Source organism: Polypterus senegalus, chromosome 5, assembly GCF_016835505.1.
Source record: "Polypterus senegalus isolate Bchr_013 chromosome 5, ASM1683550v1, whole genome shotgun sequence".
In the NCBI taxonomy this organism is placed as follows: Eukaryota; Metazoa; Chordata; class Cladistia; order Polypteriformes; family Polypteridae; genus Polypterus; species Polypterus senegalus.
The window spans coordinates 32,615,228-32,629,301 of NC_053158.1; the positions used below are offsets into that span (position 1 = coordinate 32,615,228).

The 14,074-nt window shown below is 39.0% G+C and overlaps 1 protein-coding gene across 1 annotated transcript in view; it reads right to left on the reverse strand.

Moving 5' to 3' along the window:
• LOC120530196 (coiled-coil domain-containing protein 178) overlaps positions 1-14,074 on the reverse strand; it is a 472,799-nt gene that overhangs the window by 296,325 nt on the left and 162,400 nt on the right. Inside the window, exon 15 of the mRNA XM_039754457.1 lies at positions 3,550-3,663. Within this exon, the coding sequence (XP_039610391.1) occupies positions 3,550-3,663 (114 nt within the window). The remainder of the gene's footprint in view (positions 1-3,549; positions 3,664-14,074) is intronic.

The following is a 14,074-nucleotide window of genomic DNA, read 5'->3' on the forward strand; positions in this document are numbered from 1 at the left end:
CCCTCTCCATAACAGAATTTTTGACCTCAAAAGGCATTCCTGTGGTTCCCCAGCCCCCTTATTCACCTGACCTCAGTCCGTGTGACTTTTCCTTTTCCTAAACTGAAAAACGTCCTCAAAGGACGTCATTTCGGGACTTTAGAAAACATCCAAAAGAGTGTAACAGACATGCTGAAGACCATACCGGTAGCGCTGCTACCAACAGTGGGAACAACGTCTCCATCGGTATGTAGCTGCCCACGGGAACTACTTTGAAGGGGATAACATTGATGTTTGAAAAAAATAAAAACTTTGGTAAATAAAAAATCAGTCTCATTACTTTTCTGCCACACCTCGTATTACAGTACCTTGAAGAGCAGGGGGAGTTTTACCCCTCTGAGTTTCAAGTACGCTAAGAGAGTCGTCCCTCTTGGGGGTCAGAGTGAGAAGTTCTGTTATGTTACCTTTTAATGTCGGGACTCCTCTGTTTAAACGAAATAAAGTCGATACACCATATCTGTGTGAACCAGCAAACTTCAAGCACTGATTTTAAGGCAAAATCAGCCCCTTAACTACTTAAGAAAGGGCTAAGTGTTACTGCATTATCTTTCATTTAGCTTGTTGGGAATGTTTATTCACAAGTTTTATTAAAATCTTCTTTAAAATTGCAATTTTACCTAGAAAGTTTTTCTCTCATTGGAATGGTTTTATATTTAAAAGTCAACTACTACACAAATGAGAAATATAAACTTAAAGGAACACTCCATCCAAAAATAATATTCTTATAGTTTACTTACCCCATGCAGTTAGTAGTAAACACTGAAAAAAAAAATTTAAACTCATGTTTTCATGCAAAATGAGGATAACAAAGTGTTTGATGGAACAGGTGTCTATAGTTATCAACTAGCCCTGGACAGTAGCAAACAATATCAAAATCATTAAAAAAGAATTCTACATTACTCATGTTACACAATTCACATATGAAACTATCAAGTTGCATACCCTCAACATCCAAAACATATGTATTTTTTCTAAAGTATTTTGAAATAAACCACTTAGGAAAGCTTTCATGAATGAAAAGTGGAACATGCTCAGATGTGACCAAGCTTTTGAAATGAAGATCAGCAACTTCATTAGTTAGGAGTCCAGCCCAGTAACTGCTTATTCATTGGATAAAATTGTGGTTCACATAGTGACCCAAAATTTGCGGGATAGACATATGAGCGGCGACAAAATAGCGCCCATTAAAACACTGTGTCAAAATCGCGCCAACAAAATCACGCAGATGAAATAGCGCCGACAAAATCGCGAAAGTTTCATTAAATATGAATTACTAGTTTAAAGCATATATAATAATGTTTATTTTAGAAGTCAATATTATGAGACACGGCACGCAGATAGTCCTTAAGATCACGCCATGCATATGTAGGAAGAATTGCAGAAAGTCGTCTTGATAGTTGAGCGTATTTAGACTTGCTGGCTGCCTGACTGCTGGTAATTCCGCTTTGTATACAACGCGTTATGCCAACCCTCGACATTCCCTGTGTTACATATTGCACGGCCATATCATGGCCATCATACTCACTCTTGATATCCGAAGGAACATTGTGTCTTATGTTTTGAATAACTGGGACAGGTTCAAGGTGTGGACTGATGACGGTACAGGAGATAATTATACTACACAGGGGCACTATAACAGTGAAATGCTTAAGCCTTCACCTATGGTTCTGCATGTGAGTTGATGGCTGCCGCTGAATTGTTCGGTTGTCGCTTTCAAGTGTACCAAAATGGCCAAATATTTTACACCTTTGGACAACCGCCAATGCTTCTTAAACATCTTAGATTCACAGGTGACGATTTGAGTAGTGGACACTTTGATGTTTATGAATGTTTAAACTCTCAAAAGCTGGATGTGAAGTTATCGAAACCGGTTGTATGCTTATAATACTTGACAGATGTTGAATGTCACTTCAACACAAAAAATCCTGCAAATACTGTTGTAATTGAAACAAACCATGAAACTCAAACCGATTATGACAGCAGCAATCCAAGCTGTGAGATCTGAGGCAAGATTGCTTTTCACATGGCCAACTGTATGTTGCATGCTCAAAAGTAAGCTCAGCGCACACCTTGGTCATATTACAACTGGAGGGCCGAACTGACAACATGTTATATTTTCCCTCAGTTTAAAAAGGTTTACTTTTCTTCTTAATAAAAATTTTAAGGCAGTACTTCGCCGCTGTGAAGCGCAGGTATTTTGCTAGTCTATACTAATAAAAGGCAAAGCCCTCACTGACTGACTCACTCACTCACTCATCACTAATTCTCCAACTTCTCGTGTAGGTAGAAGGCTAAAATTTGGCAGGCTCATTCCTTACAGCTTACTTACAAAAGCTAAGCAGGTTTCATTTCGATATTCTACGTGTAACGGTCATAACTGAATCCTACTTACGTACATATATACGGCCATAGCCTGCAGCTTGGTCACCGTGTGAGGCGGAGTTGCGTCACCCATCACCACGCCTCCCACGTAGTTGGCTGCCTGCCTTTATTGCGTCCCCCTTACCTACGCCTCCCACGTAATTGAGTGCCTGCCCATATAAGGCCGTCTGTCAGCAGCAATCCAATAGAAACGCTGCCGTTACGAGGCGTTTGTAATGCCTAAGATGAATACGATATTCGTGAGATACAAGTTTAGTGAGAAGACGCAAGGTATAAATGAGACTTTTGATCACTTTGTAATGGAGTTAAAATTGCTGGTGAAGGACTGTGCTTATGCAAAGGTTTGGCACAAACTCAGCAAAAGTGCGAGAGAAACTTTTAAGTGCCGGGTCTGAGCTAACATTAAATAAAGCCGTGGACATCGCAAGATCGCACAAGATAGCACAAGCACAGCTGAGAACCTTCAATGCTTGTACTCCGAGCCTCTCATGTGAACTGACTGTGAACGCAGTACGCAGACAACAAGCAAGAGCTCCAAAGAGCGCTGAAATGTATTACACAATTGACAAGGCAGCAAAAGAATATGAAGCGAATAACGCATACAAGCATATTCATAAGTGCAGGTACTGCAGAAACAAAGCACACGGTGGAAAAAGTCAATGTCCAGCTAAAGGAAGACAGTGTAAAAAATGTGGTAAATTGAACCACTTCGCTAAAGTTTGCAGGACTGGGAAAGGTAAACCCATGCATGCAGTGTGTGATGTCTCAGATAAAGAGAAAATCCTTGATGACAGCAACACTCATACCAGTCACAAAACAATTACATTGACAATCATGTTACGTCATTTTTAAAATGTTTCCTTTTCTTTTTCATAACTTGTTTAACACACTACTTCTCCGCTGCGAAGCGCGGGTATTTTGCTATTCATAATAAAATGCAGTACTGCACAAACACAACAACTTGACTAGGAATTTCTCTGCAAGTTTTAGTATTGTACTGTATCTTTCTAGATCCATATTTAAAAAAAGACAACTAGTACAGGAAAGAAGGAAACTGACATGAACAAAGAAATATAAAAAGGGGTAACATTTTATGGGAAAAAATAAGCTTAACATTCAGCACATCACCTCCAATTCCTTCATTGCACTTTGTAGTTTTTTCTTCTTTTCACCAAGAAACTCTTCAGTGGATTGATGCTTTTTCAAAAGTTCTTGAATAGCATTCTTCAAAAAGGTACTTTTCTAAAAATAGAAATATAAACACAATAGAGTGGGCTTGCTTATTGCAGTATAAAGGAAACAAAAAAGTACTGTAGATTAAAGCATCAGAGATAATTTAATTGAAATGTTTACCTTATAATACAACATTATACAATGAATTAAATTAAGTAGGACTAATATTTGATTCAAATACATTTAATCCAACAATCACCAATAAAAGGAGCAAAATGACCTAATAATATCAAGGAAAGATTAATTGAATATGTATTACAAGAAATCACTGCAAAAAAAAAAGTTGAGCTCACAGACTTTTATGTATAATCTGTTAGTAACTCAGAAAATACTTTTGTGGTAAAATTTGCTGAACTATTTCAGTTTTAGGTTTGTCATTATACATTTGTCAGTCCATATTATTAGAAGTAACATGGCCCATGTACGCAAGACAGTTCTATTTTTGAAAGTTAGAGCATTACTGTTGATAGATCTTTAGATCTGAAACCTTGATGATTATTCAGATGTAAAACTGAGGTCATCACTGACGATCATATTATCCAGCAGCAACTCTGCTATGAATCCTAATTTTAACTTAGTTTCTTTATAATAAAAGAGGTAACAATACTGACCTTAATGTAGGGATGTAAGAATGGAAAAACCCTTAATGTTGTTTAAAGTACCCTTGTGAGTTCATGGAAAATCTCATGCCCACCCCAGACTGTATTTATTTTGACAGTATGATTCAAACTGGAGTTTTATCTATCCCTTGAACTTTAGAGATTTTCCAAACCTAAAGTCTTCTTTACATTTTTACAGTCGTTTATGAGTTTTGTTTTTTTTTAATCGTTATGTGATGCCCCTGCAGGACCCATCTACTGTATAACTGACCAAGTCGCCCGACCATGGGGTACGCACAACAGAGCCCCGCCCGCCAACTATAACCCTCCTACCGCGTCATGGGATACGCACGACAGAGCCCCACCCGCCAACTCTAACCCTCCTCCCGTGTCCACCCTCGCTGTCAAGGTATGCGCACTGACTGCTCATGTGCCCGCCCCCAACCTCACCAAACACATCCTCAGTCACTTTGGTCTCTGCTACAGTCCATATGCACCTCTGAGCCATGTTGACTTTTCATTGTTCTTTTCGGTTCCGGCTGCTTTTCTATATATATAATCGACGATGTCATGTGCCCGCCCCCAACACCTCACCAAACACATGTTTATACGCTGCATACAGCGATTCCCATCCATGACAAACATGCTTCTTCTTAGATGGTCCTGCAGGAACAGGGAAAACCTTTGTCTACAAAACCCTGATTCATACCATCAGAGCTAGGAAGCTAGGACCATCGTCCTGCTTCCACCTCAAAACCGGTCCCGCCCACACACAGCCGATATGCCATTTCTCGCCAAGCTTCTGTAGTCGCTTACAAAATAAAGCAAACTCTACATGCAGCGAAAATTGACTTATCCAGCTAGATTCCATGCTCAGAACAATCAAACCCTTTGCTAAATCATACAAATACATGAATGAAATCGCTCAGTCCAATCCAACAGCATCTGTACGAATGCTTTTTGAGAAAAACCCTAGGCAGGATTTACAATGATACAATGCTCCAACATGTCACACCAATGTTGCAGCGATTTTCGTCGGAGAAGATGGTAAACTGCATCTGTCCCACAGGTAACTCCTGTAAACAGATTTCCATGCTCAATATGAATTGCGATCCTATGGTTTACCCACTTTTATTCCCTTAAATAGACATTGGCTGGCACAAAGATTTACAACATGTTCCCGATAAAAGAACCGCCGATCAACAAGATTTGCGCGTGGAACAATACAAAGGACTGTCAGACGCACTGCAAGCAAACGCTGAAAATAACAACGTACGTGTAGGCAAAATGATCATATTACCGTCCACATTTCCAGGAAGTTCAAGATAATTGCAACAAAACTAGCAGGATGCCATGGCCATAGTATTTCGGAAAGCTTAATTTATTTATCACTTTCACATGTAATCCTGCTTGGCCGGAAATTCTACATGCACTGTCAGACACCCAAAGACCAGAGCACGGACCTGATATTGTAGTACGAGTCTTTTGGATTAAGCTCCAGGAATTACTTAGAGACATTCTACAACAACATCTTTTTGAGGTTGTTATTGATTATAATTACGTAATCGAATTTCAGAAGCGCGGACTTCCTCATACCCACATGCTGTTTACTCTTCACAATAATTCTAACAACCAGTCTTCAGCCACGGTCAGTTGTACGTGGTTTTTTCTAGGGTTAGATCTTTCGACTCATTATCTGTCGTCACCACCAAAACACCTATTCACAACTACGTCTTTCAAGAAGTATTTATTTCTTCTTGATTTCTGAATTCCTTTCTCATCGTTTCCCGTTCCTGTTCTTACACTGCCGTATGCTACGGCGTGCGTCGGCTAGTGCAATAATACTTTTATTCTAATAGTAGGATGCATTGCTAGCCAATTATGTCAACCAAACTATTCAAAATGTGAGCGCAAATTATCCCTTTAATTAGAATTTATTAGTGGGATAATATTTTTTTCATCCCAAAACTGCCTGTTTCATCATGAAAAAAATCTGATCAAATTAAAAAATACAGTCAATCTTTAAATTTTGTGGGGATTATGTTTTTAGGAAATGGCACAAAAAGTCAAAAATGCAAATGTTAAGACATTGAACTCATGGGAAAAAGGGTGTTAGGTTCCCTTGACCACCAAACTGTAATCTTTCACTAGAGATTGCTCAAAATACACTTTTCTACATAGAATTATTTATAACAAAACATTATATATGATAATATTCACTTTTCATAACATGCTAACCAGTGAAAGACGCAGACACTGCTGAGGTGTCAACATCACCATCGACACTCTTTCCTTCATAGCTGGCACTGCAGGGTTTGAAGGACACACCAACTTGAAACAATCCGTCAGCAACATTTGCTTTGTGTGCTGCTTGAGATCCTTAAAGATATCGCAGTATGTGAGCATATTGGACATGAGCTGACATTTTTGAGGTTTAACCTTGAGACTGCAATCAATAATGAGGTCAACAACCTCGAAAGCTCTAGTCGCCTAGTCGATTCATTAATGTCAAACTCACAACCGACAGTGGCAGCTGACATTATCTAACACCTTTAGTTTCTCACTAAGCCATATCACTAACTTTGCACACTTGGGCTTAGTGCTTGAAGGACTTGCACTGCACTTTGAGGGCATGATTGCAACACAAAACGTGATACTTTAAACAAAATAATAAAAATATGCAACAAATGCACGGGGAACTATTTAATTTACAACAGTAGTGTGAACCAGTGATGCATCCAGTAGGATACTAGCCACTCCTCAAATTTGCGTGTATTGTGCCTCTCATTTTTTTCTTAACAGTGCATAAGCACCCTGCAATATGTGAAACTTGCTAGCACGAAAGTAAAAAAGAGTTTACAAAAAAAAAGTTCTGAAATTTAAATGCGCAAATGTTGAGGATTGACTGTACATAATAACTCAGACAATCTGCTGGGGGCAAATACTTTTCCATGACAGCTATGATGTCCTTTTAAAATACTTTTTAAGGACTTATATATACAGCATACTATAGATTGTGTCTGTCTGTCAGTTGATTACTCGCAAACTACTGGGGCTAAAACCTTGACCTTGCTCTTAATCAAATGCTTATGACGTGATACATGCTGGTGAAGAAAACAATTTGGCTGACAGCAACCTCTGTGAAGTTATGAGGGTTTTAGTCTTTTCTACTGCAAACTGCATAGGGAAACTGATTCAGACAAGGACATGGCACAAAGTAAAAGAACAGCAGCAGCATATGCTGAGCATGAAGCAAATTGCAGAAGCCAATTACGTTTTAGGAAGAAGAAGAAGAAGAAGAAGAACAATGACAGCTTAGGCATCCTCTATGCCTTGACCTTCTGGTACTCATAAACTATTACAGCTGGAATTTTGATCTTGGGTGGACTGACGATTTGAATGTTTCTAGTATAACATATTTAAACAAGCATTCATACAAGGAAAGAATAATCAGGCAGTTTCAGTGCCAAAAAAGGGAATGCCTATTGTAATAATCAAAAACTGATAAATACTTCAGATATAGATAGATGCTTCCCACAAATTAAGGCAAATTAAAAACAAGTGCAACCAAGAAAACAATATGAGGCTCTTCTTTACTGAGGGAGCAGAGTGGCTACAACATACTGCCCAGTAAAGGTTTGTGAGGCAGATACTCAGTCACCTCTTCAGAACTAAATAGATGAGTCATTAGGACAACTTAGCTATTAATAAACCAAATGAGGCAAATGGACATAATGGTGTTTGCTCATTTGTAAAAATTCTGATTTTGTCTTTTTTGAAGTCAGAGGAAAAATGTCAGTCCCTGTTGTTGACACTGCACCAGTCTCAGTTGTACATTAAAATCACTTCTCTAAACGGAGTGCAGATTCTTTGCTTTGATAAGCAGTCGTCAAGCTGTTAGGCTGCACTTTGGTGGATTTCCGTCGGGCTGTCCTTGTAGACGCTCCATATTCAACAGTCATGTAATAATCAAAGCAAACACATGACTAATTATATCCTCAGGCACAAAAGTACTTACTGCATGTGTTGGAAGTCAGTTTCTTGTTATTTTTTGTAAACTTTCATTTAAATAAAAACATAATCGACTAGTACTTTGAATGTACTACTCCTCCATTTTATGAAAACATTTTCTTTCATTTCTGTGACTTGGGTATGTGTAACTTATTTTATGGCGTCTCATTCAATTTAGGCTTCAGCCATGGGCAGGAAATAAGGCCAATGCAAGTCACAATTAAGACCATGTCACATTTGGTGACTTATCTAGCGATTTTCAGTTGTAGCCGTTATTTACATAACCTCAGCGAATCAGAGGCAGTTGGCAGAGGGCTACCGTGAAGCCAGTCACATGATATGACATCCCCAACAACTCACTCCAATTAATCCATGACTCACTCCCACAAAATCAAGCAGGTTTATTACGGGCAGGCTTGTGTACATGAGAGCTGACAACCAAATGAATGCTCATATTGAATAATCTATATATATAAAAGCCAAATACCACTGACTCACTCATCATGAAATCTCCCGAACCATGAGGACTTGGGACTTGAAATTTGGAATGTAGGTTACCCTTGGCCCATAGGTGCTCACTAAGAAACGGTTTTAAAAATTTCTTACAGTTTTTTAGACCCGTTTGTATGTCTGTCCACTTTTCACGAGTAAACTACTTAACGGATTTAGATCAGGTTTTTTTTATTAATTTGCTTGAACATTCCATTGATTTTGCGACTTTTGTGCTAAGTATCATAGTTTGCTTGCTGTACCGATTTATTAACGCGAATCCAAGAGAGACTCATTGGGCTGCGGGGAGAGAGGCGGGGCCCTCCTCACTCACGCATCTGCCTTGGGGCATAACCTTAACTCCGCTTACTTAGTGAATAAGAGAACTACTTAATGGATTTAGACCTTTTTCTTTCTATAATTTGCTTGAACATTCCGGTTGATTTTGTGACTTCTCTCATTGCGCTAAGAATCACAGTTCGCTTGCAGCAGCGATATATTCGCACTAATCCAAGACAGTGGCTGCGGGCTGAGGGGAGGGGGAAGAGTGACGTCAGGAGTAGAGAGCTGGGCGGGGCCCTTCTCACTGTCCTGTTTCACTAATATGCGGGCGAAGCCGCGGGAGAAAGCTAGTCTTGATATGTAATACGCTACCGTGGCTGTCCGTTTGTCTGTCCAGGATTTTAAATAACCTGTACCACGCAAACCATTTGACCTAATGACCTGAAATTTGGTACACCTATACTACGTGACGTCTACTATCCGCTTTTGGGGTGATGATTGACTCCAAGGTTATTCCTCTTTTTATTTTATTTTGTTGTAGAATCAACCCTCGGCAGCAGCCAGCTGGGTGGCCGTGTGACACATGTGTACAGGCGCCGTTCTCGTCTCACCACCTTCTCCGGCACTTCCTCTACCTCTTCATATCTTAAATCATTCTTCAGGCAGATTGAAGACTTAAGTGTCAGCTTAAGTGAAAAATTTGAGAAAACATACTAAGTGATTGCAACACAATCACTGACTTAATCAGTTTTAATGCGAAAAGATGCCGATGGAAGAAGAGAAGAAGCTGGCCACTAGGGTGGAGAAAAGAAGAGCTGCTCAGTAAGCAGCAACTGCATCAACCTCTGAGCAAATGAATGCTAAATGTACAGAGAAAGAGGATGAAAACTAGGAATGCTCAAGTTAAGTGTTACTGGTAATTCATATAATGTAGCGATATGGAATAAGGAACAGGGTTGTTTTGGATTTCACAACAAAAGAGAAGCCCTTCGAAATTTTGGCGGAATGTGACGATATTTTGGTAGAACTCGTTGTACCTGTTAACCCTTTGTACTGCACTGGCTCCGTCAGGCAGCATACTATTGGCTTTCAGAAAAAGTGACAAGAACAACTGCACTGAAAAGTCAACACACATTCACTAAATGTGCAAACTAATTACGAGGTCAGTGACTGCACTTGACAAGTCTGACATGTCCAACTACTAGGAGTAGTGCAATATAATATCAGCTTTTCTCACTTTCACCCAAATTTACATACGAAGCCAAGTTATATGAGCTAAAAAAACCAAACACATACAGGTAGGAGAAGAACCCATAGAAAATGTGTAATCATTGCATAGAAATTGACAAAAGCAGTAGCAGTAAGTCCTAAGGCTTAAACTGCTCAATGATGGACACATTTTACTTAGCTCAACCTACAACATTTATAGGACGTTCTCCTAAACTATTCTGACACTGAGAATAGCACAAACACAAAAATGTGCTTGTGTCAATAAGTATACAGTAAACTGAAAAAGATCAAAGAACTGTGGGAGGTCAATCTGTTATCTATTTCAATAATCAGACATACAGTACTGTATATTACATTAACTAATGTGTATTTCAAACAAGCATTGTGAAATGTGAAAAACAAAGTCTACTTTGCTGTAGGATTAACTCATATGACAGCATATCTGTAGTAGCTGCTGAATTTGCACATAAAAAACTACCCAACATTTATATTCTTTTTGCTTTGCAAGGCTAATCTACTTTTGATTAATTTGAGAGTTGTTCTAGCATCTACTTTATGCCTTACTTAAAATGTGATTTATTTCCAAATGCAATCAAGTTAACTTTTAGGGCTCACTGCCTTAGCATGAAATCTGGTGAGATAATTTTCCAGAATTTGACAAAAGTCAAAAAGTCACAAATTATAAAATTTATACACAGTAGAAAAATAACATACCGTATATTTTGTTATGTTTCATCCACGGTTTGTTCCCTAGCTTATGTTTATTTTCCATTTTTTTGTTATTTAATTTATTTTTGATTTATTATTTTTGATGTGTTTCTTTTTATTAAAATGTAATTTTTGTTACTAGTGTTTTATTTAAATATAATTAAGTAATTTTGTATATTTGTCTTATGGCTGCATTCCATGTGTTCTGTGGGTGGAACCCCAAAATGCGAATCCACCCTGATGTCACTGCTGACGGACCACCCTTTCCCTTTATATTCAAGTGGAGGAAAAAGTTCCATTAGAGCATAACTTTCTGTTCTGCAGTGCATTTCATTGTGAGTCATGTTAATGTTTTGAACTTATTGTGATTTATGGGCATCTGTTTTTTCGATTTCATTAATTGGACTACGGACTGGCCTTAATTATTTTTTGGGCTGCCTTTTTAGGAAAACACCTTTTTGTCAATATTATCTATTTTACTTGAATAAATCTCTCTATTATAAAAAAAAAATCTTGGAAGGAGACGAGATGTGATTGTCTCAGACACACTTTCACAAGTCTTCGTGCCAAGCAATGTAACAACGCCCGGGGCCAGAAGCACCGTGAAACAAGAGCTTATGCAAAGATATTTAGAAAAGTCTTGCATGGTTATGTCAGACACATTTCTTGTAGAGAGAAAGAAACGATATTCACTCACTAGCAGTTATACATTGCGTTGTCACAATGTAATTCCAAACACGGAATCAAAATTCAATAAGATATTGATGAAAAGGTAAAAGCGAAAAGAGATCAAATATATGGACATAGGTGATACGACAGAAGTGCACCACACGAGATGCAGATCATGTGGCATGGCTTCAGCAGCAAGGTAGCAGCTGATCGAGCAAAAAAGAGGTAAAAAAAACCCTATGTTTTCCAGTGTATCACCGTTTAACAGGGGGTGTCAGAGGAGCGATCGCATCTCCTTGGGGTAGGTTCAGACCCCTCTTCACAACGCGAGCGACAGAGACACGAAGTGTTTGGCGCATTGTGCAGGCGGGGGCTGGGCAAGCAAAGCGAGCAGGGTGCAAAGCCCCCTAGTTCTTTAAATATAAATGAACTTTGTTTTGTGTTGTCCCAATAGCAACAGATTTGCATCATTCTATCCTTTGAAGGATGTGTTTGTATATTTCAGAGATATTCACAGCCAATTTCCCATTTTGAGCTTGGGGAATGTATACCTGGGAGAAGACCTGTTATGGGGCAGACGAGTGAGGTTGTGGTTTGCTTAGTTTTTGGACACCCTTCCCTTTTGCCAGCTTGTGTGCTGCTAAACACAACATGTACGATGTTGAAGTTTTGAGCTAATGGACACTCAAGCACTGAAAGCAAGACTGAGAAATGGATATATCTTTAAGGGGGAACACAAAGTATAGTCAAAAAACAAACGGGTAAAAAAACAAACAAAAGAAAACAATGAAACCTAACAACAAAACCATAAAGTGAAATCCAAAAATCAATATGAAAAATATCCAGTTGCTTATTAGACTTTCCCCAGCTCCTATTGCAAATAAACAATTACTTGTTGGAGTAAAAAAAAGAATTTTCAAAGCAAAATATGGATGCAATATAGAAAATTTCAAAAAAGAACAGCTGTAAAGTTTGAAAATCAGAACTAAGAAGACAAAAAAAAACAAAAAACTACATTGTTTTGCCATTGACAGGACAAACATTGTCTAAAGGACAAAGCAAGGGTCAGAAAAGCTGGAAAATGAGAAATTAGAAAAGTAACTCCGGGTCAAAGTCAACATGTACATGCAGAAAGTCTAAAAGCCATGGGAAATCTTTTAGAAACACCATAAAGTAGGATATTCTGAAAATTCTGAATCTTGGACAAACTATTGACCATGATGTCTACCTTCATGTAGTGTTACATGACAAGATTTCCAGTGCCATGCCCCCTAGCCATGGGACGTTTGTACATAAAAACATTTCTTCAAAAAGCACAGAGAAAAACAAAGTGATCCTGTGGTAAATACAAAATGAAGGTCAAAACATAAAAATAACAGTAAAGATATAAAAAGAATTTCAAATCACAAATTAAACAGTAACAAAGCAGACAATGGCCCCAAACTAATATTCATAAAATCCTGAAGAAAATCATTGCATAGCTACTGAAAATAAGTAGACTATGTGACAATGCAGGTCCCCTCCAGACTCCCGCTTTTACATATGGGAGCCTCTAGAACCCAACACCATCAAAAGTTATGGCCGAGATAAGCTAACAAATGGGGACACATCTCACATGGACCAAGGGGCTGGTGGAAAGTGCTCAGGTGCTTTTATTAAAAACAGTCAAAAACAAAAACAAGTGTCCACTTTGCAGAGTTTTAAAAACAGTACATAAATAAATCCAAAAAAACAAATGAAAAGTGAGGGATAAAAACCATAATAAATCCATTAAAATTAGAGGTTAAAATACAGTCATTAACTCCTCACAATCTCAGCCCACCTCCTTCTTTATCTCTCCGGCTCACCCATCGCTCGCGTAGCTGGCGGATTCAGCAGCCACGAACTCCATTCCTCCGACCCCCATCTTGGCTGCCTCCAAACCGCGTTGCCAGACCATTCGAGGTTGGCTATCCTTCACGCTCCCAGAGTTGTAGCTCAGATCCATAGGGAGGTCATCAGTCCTGCTCGCTCCACTTGACACTATTATTCAGTGGGCTGAACCAGCTCCTAGAGCTAGTGCTGCCTTCCCCTTCCAGGTGGCCAGATCGTCCTCCCAAGACTGCTCTTCATGTCTTTTAACCTCTCTTTTCTCTCTTTCTCCCATCCTCCACCGATCCCTCTGTGCCAACCCGTACTTATACGGCTCCATGGGCGCAGCGCCTTAATCATATGCTGCTGCAAGCCAATGAAGTAATTGAGAACAATCACTCCCACACGTACAGGTGCGACTCGCCCCAATTACCCCATTAACTCCCTGCGGTCATGCAATCAACCCCACAGAGGGTGACAAGGCTATTTAAAACTGGCCATTTTTTTGGAGCAGCAGACCAGCTATACCACAGACTACACAATCCAAAGTATGAAATGCAAAAAATAAAAAAACTAAGTCA